Source organism: Chenopodium album, chromosome 10 (assembly GCF_948465745.1).
Source record: "Chenopodium album chromosome 10, dcCheAlbu1.1, whole genome shotgun sequence".
In the NCBI taxonomy this organism is placed as follows: domain Eukaryota; kingdom Viridiplantae; phylum Streptophyta; class Magnoliopsida; order Caryophyllales; family Amaranthaceae; genus Chenopodium; species Chenopodium album.
Window position 1 is genome coordinate 61,615,312 of NC_137843.1, and position 15,186 is coordinate 61,630,497.

The window sequence follows — 15,186 nt, forward strand, 5'->3', positions numbered from 1 at the left end:
TCGGAATGCCTGGGTTGAGGCCGCTTCCGATCAGTAATATTAATATAATTAGTATTACAGCTTAATCTTGACTGAACCCTTCGGGTAACACCCAAGCAAATATATGCGAACCAACTCGACGAATTAATTCGGAAGAAATTAATTCGTCGCCTGAGTGTTAAATATTTAGACGTCGGTAATTCGAGCTTAGAGCGTCGAAACCGATCGTCAGAAGTCGAGTCTAAAATGATAAAAGACGAGACGCGCAAAATAATAATAAATCGACCATATTCCCGAAAATACCCCTAGCATCGGAGTGCCCCGAGCATCCGAATGCTAGGGGCAAGACGAGCTAGCACACCGTGCTAGCAGCCCCGGCTACAGCAGCAGCCGCGCCGTGCCACGGCAGCAGCCGCACCAAACCGCAGCAGCAGCTGGTGCGGATCGGGCTCGGGCCGGGCTCGTGGCTTGGCTCGGGCCATAGGGCCATGAATAAAGGGGAAGCTTGGAATATGGGAGTAAGTGGGAGAGGACATGTGGCACAAGGAGAGTATTGAGTGGGGAGCAAGTATGGTCCCCTACTCTCCTTGTGGTCCTCACCAATCCATCTCACATGGTGATGCCACTTGTAGATTTATTATTAGTTTGCAATTTTAATTTAATTTAGCTTTAAATTAATTTGTGGAATTTCATGATCCCACATTGATGGAATAGAAATTCGTATATGATACTTCATAAGTTCGTATATGAGAATGAGAAGAGTAATTAGTTAGTACTTCGTATCATTGCATTTTATAGTTGTATAGTTTCTTTTAAAGTGGTATTCCGTACTTAAGATTAATTCTATCTTAAAATGTTTGAAAATCAAATATCCAGAGCACATCATTACATGAAAAAACACCAAACATGCATGGCCCTGCCTTATCAAACATAACGATTCCACAACACTTCCTCGTCTTTTTCACTTAAAGGCGGGTCCAATCTATGGTGTGACATTGCTAAAATATTAGCTACCCAAATTACCCTCCATTATTACATTGCACATATATAATCACACTTCGGCACCACCTTGCCCATAACAAAGTTCGTAACCATTTATTAATAAGCACCCAAAGAATATACTACGTATAATAATTACTCAGTATAGTATATACGAGTATTACAATACACCGAACCTAATTGTAAACAGTCTCAATTTGGATAAAAAGTTGTCTAGTCCATACTATGCGACCATCACACTTAATAAAGTGGACAATTCTTCCCTAGTACGTGTAACAATAGCAATTGTTATATACACAATGAAAAATAACACCTCAATACTCTAAACTAATTACCATTTAAAACCATACTCTTGTTGTTCCTTCATTCTTTTTAAAACCCCATCAACTGCAACATCGACAGCATCTTTTATACTCCCCAACCCTTCATTGGATTTAGCATAGATAAACTTAGGAATAAATTCCACCACCTTATCCCTCATCCTTTTAATATCCTCTTTACTATACTTTTCTAGCACACTTTTAACCAAAGTCCCATTTTTAACCTCATCACGGTGAATAAAAACCGAGTAACTCTCCGGTTCACCCGGCAAAAACCACTCATATTGATAATAAGCCGATCGCCTCCAAAAGAAAACCGGTATCGAACCGGCCAACATACAATCAAATATAGACCGACGAGTAAAACTATCACCTCTCGGCTGTAAACAAAACTCCGAATCAAGAAATGTCTCTAGAATCTCCGAGGTACCATTAGCACAACGGTTCCCACCACAATCCACAACCCGACACGACCCGACCGAGTTTCTACACTGATTCAACAACACCCCACGGAAATCATTCGCGATCATACCACGAGTAGCACCCGCGAAACAGAACAACGAATGCCGCTCACGTGACCGGACAAACTCCTGCCATAAAACGACGTCGGAGGAGTTACTAGGGTGGAATCCAGTAGGGTAAGGTACACCAACATCAAAATAATCCCACGGATTTTTCTCGATTAACAACCGTGTGATATTCCTCATTGATGGTAAGTAGATACACTTTGAACCCCAATCTTGATCATTTGAACGGCGGAAATCCCATGTAATTCGCCCCATCACAAGAAAATGATCCCAGCCGTTGGATCGGTTGAAATAGGAGTGTTTTTCTTGAACCCACTTGAGCATCATTTCGCAATGTTGATCTCTATCTTTAGGACTGTAATCTGACCATAGATATTTACCGACGGCTAGTCCGGCGTAAAATGGGATGTAGTATGCTGCAGCAGATTCTGGGTCTAATGTACGACATTTATGTGAGAGTAATCGGTTATGAAATAATATTTCTGAAGAAAATTGATCAGTGAAATACCAAGCGTCGGCGAGATTTTCCGGCATGATTCTGTTGATTCCCGTCGCTTTTCTCCCGAATCCGTCGTTTGAGAGGGCGGCGCACCGGGACCCCCATGGGCTTAGTTTGTCGCAGTTTTGGTAGATTTCGGAGTTGAACTTTGGTGGAAGATCATCGTAAACGAAGAATTTCCCTAATTCGCAATGTTCGGAATTAGGATTAGGGTTAGGGTTTAAGGTTGAGGAATTGGAAATGGCGACGGAGAGAGTGGTGGAAGAGGCGGCGGAGAGAGGAGGAGGACGGTGGCCGGAGTATGAGAGGAGGAGGAGTTGAAGGAGGAGGACGAAGATGAGGAGGCATGATCGAGGGTGGTGGTAGAGGAGAGAGAAAGTGAAGTAAGAAGGTTTAGAAAATTCTGGAGAAGATGAAAATGGTGGTATTTGTTTAGGAGGGGTTTTGGGTCTTTTTGTTAGCCGGTCTTGAGTAGACGACAATGAAGTGTCTGTTACAGGAAGCATGAGAAATGGTGGGGAATCCGGTTGGTAATGGCGATTTTCCGGCGAATACTTGCCGGAAAGTTGGTCGGAAAAGTGGGTTTGAATGTTGTGGAGTGGAGGAGATAAAGGAGAGAGAAATGCGGAAAATTTGGTGGAGTGACAAGTGAGGACAAGTGAGGGTTTATGGAAAGAAGAGGAAGAATTATTAATTTTATTTAATTAATTTAGATTTAAATGGTTTTTTAAATGTTGGAATGGACGCGTGTGTAATGGGTGGTACCGGGAAATAGTCTGCTACCGACAGGTGAAATACGAGGGTTGGGATATTGCCACGTGGGAGTTGATTGAGTGGACTAAAATGAAACTGCTGCTGCTTCCAGATTTTTTGAGTCAGTTTTGGTGTTTCTGTGCAAAAGGGTGGGATTAAACGTGAAAATAGATTGTGTAGTAGAAACAAAAGGTGTACAGTAACGTGCTATGAGAATATAACAATCATCAGCTCAAATAATGGAGTACGCAGTAAATTATTACTCCGTAGTATATATTCCTTGTTGTATATGAGAGTCGTCGCTCAATAAGTCGACTTACCACGACCTAACTAGAGATGATCGATTTGAAACGAGATTTACTGGCCTGGAAAATTAATATTATGTGAGCAACTCAAAACTTTTCAATTCAAATCCAACTCAAGTTGAATTAACTGTTATCCAATTATTTATTAGAGAGGTTTAAAAGCAACATAAAACTTTCTAGGTCAAATCCATCTAATTAAGTTAGATTAACTCGTATACAATTGATTAGTAGAGAGATTTAAAAGCAACTTGAAACTTTCCTATTCAAACCCAACCCAAGTTAAATAAACTCGTATCTAATTAATTATATAGCGGAGAGGATAAACTTAGTGGTGATACTCAAGCAGTTTCGATATCTTGTAACTAGCTTTATATTTTCTCATCATTGAAACATCGAAACATGATTTATGTTGGTAAAAATGGATTTTATTCTAGGCAAATGATTTTATTAAACTCACTTTCAGTAATCGATTTAACTTTACCTTTTAATGTAACATAAGCGAGTTTAGTACGTGAAAAAATGCAAATATCAAAATACTATATATATATATATAGAGAGAGAGAGAGAGAGGTCCATGTGATGGGACATAATCTTGTATTATTTATGTTAATTGTTTAACAAATAATGCAAGATGTTTTCTACTTAGCTTTACATTCCATGAATCCAAACTCTAGTTTCTAATACATTTTTTTTTTCTTTTAATAAATAAATTGAGTTTATAGCCATTTTTTTTTTGTTAGTGTAACAAGTTAACAATAACAATGGTAGGATGCACATTAATGCTCTCATGCTCACTTATTAGACACCTCACACTTAATTTGAGGAACTTGATAGAAATTCTCACACAAATGAGCTAAGAAAATTGCCATTTATGAGAAATGACCTAGGCTTCTTTTTTGCAATACTCCAATGGTGACATAAGCACATAACCAACTCGTCAGCAAACTCTTAGGTTGAGAACAAAACGTACGTATTTAGCTTCACAAATCACAACCCTTAAACTTTAGAGTTAGGCATAATTTTTGAGATTTGAGCGGCAAGAAACATAGTCAATCTAACGTGATTAGTGTCTTCAATTTTGCGGTAGGGCAGTGTGCTTCTCAAAGTTGAAGTTAATGCATTTAATACTATATAATCACAAAATTAAGATGCTGTTTTTGTCGCTAAACTATATTCGTCATTAATTATTATTTTCACTACTTAGGAGTACAAGCATATGATCGAGTGTGACGTGTTACGAACAACAATTTTGCTAAGCTCAATTGTTTAGTCCGTTCAATACACGAAACAAATGATGGTAATGATAATAGATTCATTACATCAATTTGTAATTTTGTATGTAGTGCATAGAGTGTATTGTATAGTTCTACATATACCAATGTTGATAAACCAATCGTCATATTTGATTCATGTTCGTTTTTGGGTTGGAAGCCTTTTGCTAACAAATACGTACATCATAGCTAGCCTTTGCTAGTATTATTATTGATCACGTTACATGGTTGATTACTTGATTATTACTACTACACGTCTACACCTATTTAAATTTGCAATTATTTTTTATGTATTAAGTTGAATTATTTTTATAGTATTATAAGTTGTAATGAAGTACAGTGTATCTTTCGCAATTTAAGTTTGTCCAAAGCATGTAACGTGTATTTGAAAGACAATATCTATAATCATTTGGTTACTTTTTAATAAATAATTAGTATATAGTCTGCATGATTATATCTTTAATGTGATATATGACAATAAAATCACATGAAAATAATGACTAGTACAAGTTGGCCTGCTGATCAAAGTTGAAAAAATCACAATTAACACGTCTTAGGTTGTTCAATGTTCATACCTCTGCAAATTAGAACACCTCTGCGGCTTCTAATTAAAAGTACGTGCTTTAATTGATTTTAAATATATCATATAATTCTACATGATTAAGAGAGCAAACTAAGCTACGAACATTAATTAATCTATTCTAATCTCCTTTCTTGAATTGGTGGATAGCTAGTACTCTAATAAGATTCCATTATAATTTGACCTACAAATGACACTTGTTATTCGAGATTTTCATCTACATCTTTTGAAGATTATTTTAGTTTACATTACATTTTTTTTTTCAATCTTAATCTTTTGATGAATGGTCATGTACTTCGTACAAAGTATACAATTTTACATTATCTTACCCCAAAATAATCGTTCACAATGATTTAACTTACCCTTTTTCTTTTGAAAATAAATAAAAGCTTTTGCGTGAGACCGTTTCACGTGAGTCCGATTTATAATGCATACATCTATCCCCCGGCCCACTCATTGCCACTGCAATACCTAGCCACTTGTAGATGGTTGACAACCACCCTCCCCCTCCCATCCCCCGGCGCCGGCGAACCTCCCCCACCCATTCTCCGATAACTCTGAAGATCAGCAGAAAGTTTCAACAGTTACCTGAATAAGTCGACTGATAACTCTGAAGGTGGAGAAATTGAAATATTCCATTTAAGAAATTGAATGCCACCATCTAATGGTTCAGAACCATCACTGCAAGGGTATGCACCCAGTGTACAACTGCATTGAGGACATGCAAAATCAATCCAGTCGATATCTTTTGAAAGGCCATTAGATCTGAATAAAAAAGCATTTCCGAGATAGCAGTTGAGAAAAGATTTCTGGTCAGTTTCAAGAGCAGCAGGACCACTAGCAGGTTCATCCTTAGAAGACTTTAAAGTATCATGTTCGCAAACGCAGTGTGCTGCCTCAGCGTTAGTAGCAGAATCACCCCTGGTAGGAGCACATGATGGCTTCACTTCTTATAATACCTGACCAATTTTATCTAATTCCTGACCAATCTATTCTAATACCTGACCGATTTTATCTAATACCTGACCACTATTATCTAATTTCTGACACTTATCATCTAATTTCTGATACTAATTATCTAATATTTAACCATTATTATCTAATTTCTAACAATTAATTTTTTTATTTTTTTTGGTATGATTGGACTCACGTGAGTCCGTTCTGCACAATACTTTTCCGAAAATAAAAGTTATCAAATAAATTATAGTTAATTGTATAGTTTCATTGTAAAATATCATACGTCATAGTTTAAGTTCAAATAGCAAGCTAAGCTATAGTTATGAATCAGCAAGCGTACCACCTATGATTAAGTGATGCAAATATATATATATATATATATATATATATATATATATATACATATAGGACAGTTTTCAAATGGCTACAATAAAATTGTGGCCATTGTAACTGAGTAAATCTCAACCCTCCAATTAACAAAATTCATCACATTCATCCATTTAGTTGAATTTAAAATACACCTATTAAAAAAAATAAAAATAAAAATCAAATAAAATAACAAAATTTCATCTTTTTTAATAATGGAAAATTTAGTTGAAGGATTAAACTTTTACAGAGGAATGATCTATCTTAATTGATATTTTCATGGATTTATTACCTTTAACGTCAAATGATTGGTTTCTTGAAAACTAGAGACAAATCTCACAATTTTTATATCTTTATCTTCATTTTTTTTTCCCTCCCTTTTTTCTTACGGAGTATTTTCTATTATGGAGGCTGATTCAATTTTTTTTATATATATATTTGATGCAAAGTTATTGTTAATAAACCAAAAGCAAATGTTGGTTTTTAATGGAGATTGGAGAATCGTCAATGGCAAGGGGCAAAGTTTCAGTTTTCTGGTTTTAGAAACTGAAAACAGTTTTTTTTTTTTTTTTTTTTTCATTTCTTGGTCAAATTTGAAGTCAATTGAATGAATGGGCAAGATTGATTATTTAAAATATAGGGTCAAGATTAAAACTAATTACAATAGCCACAATTTTATTGTAGCCATTGAATAGTCTTTCTATATATATATATGCTATATTTTGAGAGAGCCTGTTCAGTACAAAATCTCTATTTACATATATTTTTTAAATGAAATATCTATGCATGTAAATAGTATGGAGCTGAGTATTAACTATATACAACTAACAATAGTTTTACCAAAGATCTTTGTAACTCTGCTAAATTTTCGAATGACTAACACAACCAATTCAATGATCTTAATTAGGCTGTGAAGCAATTAATATTAGTCGGTGGAATTGGGGTCAAAGAATATAATCTTGGTAAATTATAGTGCACATGCCGTTGTAGGTGGTCACGAAACAAACTTGTGCCTGTCAATTTACTTAGAAAAAACTATTCAGGGCTGTACTCAATTCACTTAATCTTATGTTTGGCTGCCAATTAACAGCTAAATTCAACGCAACTACATACATACCTACCGTTATAACTTAGACAATTCACGTACATCTCGCGGTGTTCGGCACCACCGACAATAACAAGCTTATTTTGTGAAGAATAATATGCTATGCACCAGGTCATGAACCAAGAACCATCATATCGATCAGGGTGAACACGACAAGTGATCAATGGATATATATAATAATATAATATATACGAGATTGGCTCAGCCGTCATGAGTTTTTTACCTTCCTCTAATTTAATTATACCCGAATGTTATTACTTATATTAGATCATGTGAATGAGATATGTCTTACGGAGTATAATTTTGAAACGCAAAACAGTTTATCACAGGATTCACAACTCATTAGCATGCACTGTCAAAATATGGTTGCTTATTTAATCTCAACCACTCGAAGAGGAAACAACTCTAGGCATAAGTTGCTAGGTGACAATAATCAAAATCCAAACAAGAAGAAAAGCAACCTAAAAAAATGAATGAAAGTAGCTTAGATCGATATGAACCAGAATTACTGCTTCTTTAACAACAAAGGTCCAACATTGTCACCAGTAGCTTTGTTGTGCTTCATATGACTCCCATCACACAAAGGAAATGTCCCTGATCTCCAACACCTGCAATGTAAGCTATGTGTTAGTGGGCTCAAAGAAGTCCAAAATCATATTGTTATTATTGGGCCGCTTCAAATGTTATGCTCACATGGGCTCACGTAATAGAGGTTATCTTGTTACTAACTAAAGTTGTCAAAAATTGGCCCAAGAAAACAACCCATTTCAGTTACTACCTCCGTTATAAGTTATGTGCAATTATTAGACATTTTTCTTCTCTACTTTATGTCAAATCGTTGCACATAACCTGTAACGGAGATAGTATATTTGATAAGATTCACACCCGTAATTGAATGATCATAGCTAAAACTAATCCAAGCCTAACAACTCAATTGTCACCCCTATATTGAGTACTTAAGAAGGGAATTACGTTGATATTTAAGTGACTGATAATATAAAGTGAGAACGATGTTAGATACAGTATAAGTATCTATTATATATAGATGTAACCACACGGTATCCTTAGAATAGTTAGAAATGCCCAATAGATCTATATCCTTATTATATTGTCATTGGCTTATTATTAAACAAATAAGGATACAATTTCTCATGTTCAAATAACACATACAATATTATTTGGCAATTTTGAACATCAATTTTAAATACCATAAACCAATAACTATTTAACAATTCTTTACTTTTGTATGGATAATTTCCAAAGACACTTAATTATAACAACAAAGGTTATAAGAATTTTGAAATTAAGCTAGATGAAGCCAAGACAATATTTTATGTACAACCGATAGCACATTTATTGGGAAAAAATCTTCTACAAATAGTCAAGAATATAGTGTATGAATTTATAATGAAATAGAGTAATAATTAGCATAAGAACCTGCAATAGGGAGTGATATTCTTGGAGAGCTCGGTAACAACAACAGAATCAACAACTTTCTCTTCAGTTTTCCTGATTTCTGGGTTAATTGTTTCTGCCCTTACCACAACCATCCTTCTTCTCTGTTGTGAACCAACTGATGGTTTCGTGCACCCAAACCCATTAACATTACTTAAAATGTTAAGAGAAGAAGCCATTATCTTTAGTAAAATTATTGAAAGGAATTAAAAATTGTTTGTTTTATTTAGAAAGGATGCCAAATTAGTAAAGAAAGATATAAATCATATGATGAGTAAAATGAAGAAGTGTATTTATTTTGAACGTGTGGAGAGCACACTCTTTGTTGTTGATCATGTATTTGAGTTATCAGTGGATCAATCATCGCCACGTCATTCTTTCTGGCAAATTAAAGATTTTGCTACCCCTTTTCTCGTGTCCTTAGATAAGGATTAAGAAATGAGGGGTCTTAATCATCAAGGACATCAACGCATCTTAACATGAGGACCTCATGATACACTAGAATACGGTTCGAGCTCTGGAGGTAGTGGCCCAAAAATATTTGTTCAGATAGACAAGGTTCGTGCTTTGGTTGATTCAATCCCGATATATTTTGAATTGCATATTAGAAAAAAGTACTATATTAAGTTGATCTGATATTATAAAATTATACATTTAGACATAATTCTAGACAAGAGTGAGGGATATCTCAAGTGGTTAGAATTCCCTTTCCGATTTCAAGAGATTTTGGGATCGATACTCATCAATCACCCTTGTGGTTCTCTAAATACCAAAAGACATAATCTTGGGCCAAACTAACAATATTTTAATAATGTATTTGTATATAATACTATCAACAACAATTATTAATTAGAGTTTTTAAAGTTTGACCTTTAAAACAGATTAGGAACTATATTACGGGACTAAAAGCATTGACAACTTTATAGAAATTTTATCAAAATATCAATTAGTGTATGCAACTTCGGTCAAACGGACTGAGGAAAAAAAAAACAATCAATTGAGCAAGAATTCGGAAAATTAATACTCTAGTACTCTAATGTCTACCCCTAACAAAAATGCAAGCATGTTTTTCAACAAACATGTTAGCGACACTCTACTTATCAATGAGTTATGAAGCTCTTCAGCTTTGACAAGGACTCCACTGTGAGGCTACATTTAGACCCCGGACTCCTGAACATTGAGCGACTTTTATTCTGATGATCACAAGAAGAGAAACAAATAACTATGACAGTCAGATTATCAAAAGTCTCGAGCCTCAAAGCCTCTCTGAGTAGCTCCTCGGCACATAGTTGTGGGTCATTGTGCTTCCTTAATCCATATCGCACAAGGTCAACGGCTCGTTGACTTGATATGACATCCCAGATTCCGTCACACCCCATTACAAGAAACTCGTCATCTTCAGTCAAGATAATCTGTCTTAGTTCAGGTTCGGCAATGAGGGGTGAGGCTGAACCCTTAGGAAGCTTCATTTCCCAGTCCCCTAGTGCCCTTGTCACTGCTATAACACCGTTTAGATACTCTTCATCTACATAGCCACCTAGCTCTTCAACTCGTCTCTTCTCTGATGGGTATGTAGGCTTGTGGTCATGCGACATATCTATTGCTTCTCCTTTTCGACATAGGACAGCACGACAATCACCAGCGTTTGCAACCAGCAAGAACCTGAAAGAGAACCAGGACAATGATGAATGATCAAAAACAGCTTCATTGAAAGTTTAAACTCAACTAATCTAAACTAAACCGAGCAGCACCTAATACAACACGAAAACAAGAAGGCATATGTACTGTAATTAAAAGAAAGAGTACCTTCCCAAAATCAAAGCTGTAAGAACAGTTGTTCCTGTACGAGCACTGATGCTGCTATCCTCAGAAATGGCTAGATCTGCGAGAAGAAAGGCATTGCGGAGGCAATTCTCCACTTCTTGAAGATACAAGTCGTTTAATTCAGAGTATTCGGGAAATTTCACATCTTCAAAAAAGAACCTTTTCACATTTTTCCTGACATAAGCTGCTGCTTCAGGACCTCCATGACCATCAAAAACCCCATAAAAAGCACTTGGCTTGGGACAACTAAACATTGAGTCCAAGTACAGAGAAAGATCATCAATCCTTATATGTTCATCCTCCATACGCTTACGTGGCCCGATATCAGCAGAGCTACCTGAGCAAATTTTTGGTACAAACTGCAGTACATCAGATGGGGTCTTTTTATCCTGAAACAAGATAGGATTCTTCTTATTAAAATTAATTAGAATAAATAAATTATAAACAATTTCAGAGCAACTCCTAACTCCAACTAGGCAACTACACATATCAGATCATATTCCAAGTCAAATCCCTACATTGTGGGGCAATCTAATTAAGATATCACTCACTCAGAATTCTGATGAGGACAGAATCAAAAGATAAGCAGTTTAATTAAAAAATAATAATAATAAAATTTTAAAAAAAAAAACATTAAAATGCTTCATTGATTTGATGAATGAAATAACATTAAGCTAGTTCTACAAGCATTGAAAAACAGGGTAACACATTCTAAATTTGCTATTGACAATTCAAATTATCATGTATGACAGTCCATATATATAGATTTTTTCAATTAGGGTTATGATAAAACAATCTCAGAGATGAGTACAAATTTATTTACTCGATCGATTATAGCAGTATAATGTATAATTAGTCTATTCAATAACTTTAAGGGGTTATGATTCTTATGAACGCAATAAACCATCAAAATTTAATTTAAACGCTCAAGTTTCAATCCCACGAATTTTGAGTTTCACACACAACAATTTTGCCAATCTTATTAATAATTCATCACCTAAACTTTCAACCTCAATTCTCGTTTCGCAACTCTCAATCTCTGGAAATTAACATCAATCAAACAATTGAACAGAAATCTAACGATAATATGTAAAATTAAATGAACAATATCACATAATTATCATCAGCAAACAAAGACGTGGAGCTTAAAGGCCAAAAATAAATGTAAATAAACAAAAACTTACAGCTTGTAAGCAAGAGACAGCAATATTAGGGTTAACGACTTCAGTTTCAGCACCCATATTATTCCAATTTCAGACGACAAACACACACAAATTCTTGGTAGAAAAGTCTCGATCAAAAAACGCTAAGCAACACGTTTACGTAAAACTTTATAAATTTCAAATTGACAAAAACTCAAATCTGATTTTTATTAATTCTTAACCACGTATCGGTAATATGGAAGGTGTTGTTGTTTTGGAAAGGTCACAACTGACAACGCACGCGCTAATTGCTATTATAGTCCGTAATATCATAATACTAGCTCTGAAAAAAATTCACAACCAAATCCCTTGATAAAAAGAACCACAATCGAGAGATAACAAACCTCAGTTTAGCAGGCTTAGGGTTACGTTTATTAATCAATGACATCATCAAAACGCCGCCGTTTTTAGCTTTGATAGCCCAAATACCACACTTGTGATCCAATTCTGGGTTTCGGGTTACTCGTGGTTTCCTCTGCTTTGCCGCCATTGCAAATGTCTGAGCCTCACTCTCTCTCTCCTCTCAACTTGAAATGCTGCTATGGAAGTATTAAACTTACCCTAGGGTTTCCAAGTGTTTGTTTTATTATGGGCTGGGTTGAGAGTTGAGACCGAGAGCCCATGTTGGGTTCGATATTACAGACATAAGTACTAATTTAGAGCATCATTATTCATTAACAAAACAAAAATTTGTTCATGTTACTATTCACAAAAAAAAATATTCTCTCTCATATACATAAACCAGATAAATAATTTTCAATATTCTCCTCTTAACCATAACTAACAAAAAATTTGTTCATATTACTATTCACCTACCCCACCTCAATTTATCTTTTACCTTATCATTTTTTTTAAAAAAATAAAAATAAAAAAGTCACTTTTGGATCACAAGAAATCAGCAAAAGTCAAATGAACAATTTTCACAAACGGTTTGGAAAACCAAACCATTCACAATTGATCATGGAACTATTTATCCCTCCCTTATTTAATATTATTTTATTCAAATAGTAACACAAAAAATTTCAATTGTTCATTGTTAAAGATGCTCTTAGGATCCAGTCTATTTAAAAATTACTCCATTCAATAAATATTTACTTGTATTAAAAAAAATTGACAAAATATCTATTATATAATTGCAGAGTCATTTTTCAACTTTTAACCGCAACACTCCAAACTCTAAATCCTCAATTTTTATTAACTTTACTTATTTTAAAAATAAAAAATAAAAAAAAAAACTAATTTCCACCCTAACTTCTTATTCCATAACTTCTACTAAACAAATTCAATAACTTTCACTATCATATTTACACAAATAAATTAATAATATTGTATGGAGTAGTACTAAAAAAAACATTGATATATACAATTAATATATTCCGTGCTTTATCACGGGTACGTTCTAGTACCTATACAATTTATAACATGAACAAATAAAAAGTTTTTTTGAGGGGATGAACAAACAAAAAGTTGATGTAATGTAATGTTGCTATGACAATCTTATTATTGTTAATACTTCCTCCGTTTTTTTTAGTTGCTACACTTTTATTTTTACAGTCTCCTAGACAGTTTTTTTTAAAGGGGAGAGATAGAGAGAAAAATAAGTTGGACTTATGTGGGTAGGCAAAAGATAGAGTGAAAAGAATGTCAAAAATGAAAAGTGTTGTAACTAATTAGAAATTTCCAAAATAGGAAAGTGTAGCAACTAGCAGAAACGGTGAAAGTAATAAACTATGACATAAATATCATTACAGAAGTAAATTAAAACCAAAAAACGTAGAGAGAAAGAATAATGTTGAATTGAACATGTGTTCTCCTTTGCTTTGCCTTTTTTTTTTCTTCATACACAAGATCACTACTTATAAAAGGGTAAAGATCAGTATATTTTATGTAAAATTACATAATAAAATAATTATAGAATGTACATCTGAGAAGTTTATTAAAAAAAAAATGTATGATTATATAGTATATGTAATAAAATTAATAGTTATACTAAGTTTGGGCTTGTTCTCCTTTACTGATGAGCTGAATTAAACTGAACTGTATATTTTATGAAAGAAAAAAATAAAAAACTAAACTGAATTGAAAATAAAATGAAGAGAACACTCCCTTAAAGGTAGTAACTTCTCATATAGTACATGGAGGCTTGCTACCTGCCCTAAACAACCTCAAAAAGAACAACTCAACTCTTACAAAGTTTATCTTTTTATTATGGAGCATATGGAAAGAACGAAATTCTATTATTTTTCGAAGTGAAACATTAGATATCCCTTGAACTTTCCACAGAGCGCAATTTGCGTTCAACGAGTGGCAATGTCGCACTCTCACGGATACCTTTTTAAACTCGGGATCACCTATATAGAGATCCCAAACCCATACCCACCACCAACCCATCCATTCCATTCCGCGTCATTAGGTTATTTGGGAAGCACCCCCCTCAAACTCTTTTAAACTCAACTTTGACGGTTCACTCAAAAACAACTCAGCACCAGCATGTGTCATCATTAGAGACAACACTGGTTCCCTTAGACCATCTCCAATGGTGAGGCTCAATTCTGAGTATTAAAATACAAGTTGAGTTGTCTTTCACTCCCAATGGTAATACTCAATCCACGTCTCAATTTAGCAACTCATATGATTTATAATTTCCCAATGTTAAGACTCACATTTAAGTATACTTATGTCACTTTTCATTGGGCCCACCATATGTAATTATTTTGTTTCCATCTTTTTTATTTGAGGGATTGTTGGCTTGTATTTAAAAACAAGTTAAATAAATATAAAATTATTATAACATTAATTAGGAGGGCCTACATTTTTTGTCAATTGAAAATCTAAACTTAGCAACTTTCTTTTAGAGTTGCTAAGTTTATATACCAACTTATTGGTATTCTTTATAAAAACAACTCTCTCTCTCCTAAAAAATACTATTAGAGTCTCAGCATTAGAGATGATTTTATTGTATTTAAAAGAGTTATTTACCCAAATGGGAGAATATAATTACCCGAGTAGCTTCAACAACCATGTAAGAAATAGAGTTAGATTTG

The 15,186-nt window shown here is 34.4% G+C and overlaps 2 protein-coding genes and 1 pseudogene across 3 annotated transcripts; all 3 read right to left on the reverse strand.

Moving 5' to 3' along the window:
• Positions 1–1,055: 1,055 nt before the first annotated feature.
• On the reverse strand, positions 1,056–3,023 carry LOC145564496 (xyloglucan galactosyltransferase XLT2 pseudogene; annotated as a pseudogene).
• Positions 3,024–8,009: 4,986 nt separating this feature from the next.
• On the reverse strand, positions 8,010–9,421 carry LOC145562834 (CDGSH iron-sulfur domain-containing protein NEET-like). The gene is made up of 2 exons (XM_081623241.1): positions 9,099–9,421; positions 8,010–8,269 (listed from the first exon to the last, which is right to left on the reverse strand). Exons 1-2 carry the CDS (start codon positions 9,293–9,295, stop codon positions 8,167–8,169), a joined length of 300 nt encoding a protein of 99 aa, XP_081479367.1. The 5' UTR covers positions 9,296–9,421; the 3' UTR covers positions 8,010–8,166.
• A 670-nt stretch (positions 9,422–10,091) lies between these two features.
• Positions 10,092–12,723, reverse strand: LOC145564498 (putative protein phosphatase 2C 49). Of its 2 annotated transcripts, none has more exons than XM_081624792.1 (3): positions 12,487–12,723; positions 10,923–11,329; positions 10,092–10,778 (listed from the first exon to the last, which is right to left on the reverse strand). In XM_081624792.1, exons 2-3 carry the CDS (start codon positions 11,243–11,245, stop codon positions 10,217–10,219), a joined length of 885 nt encoding a protein of 294 aa, XP_081480918.1. In that variant the 5' UTR covers positions 11,246–11,329; positions 12,487–12,723; the 3' UTR covers positions 10,092–10,216. The 2 variants fall into 2 exon arrangements, with proteins under 2 accessions (XP_081480918.1, XP_081480917.1); XM_081624791.1 differs by lacking the exon at positions 12,487–12,723 and adding an exon at positions 12,125–12,402.
• Between the last annotated feature and the right edge of the window lie 2,463 nt (positions 12,724–15,186).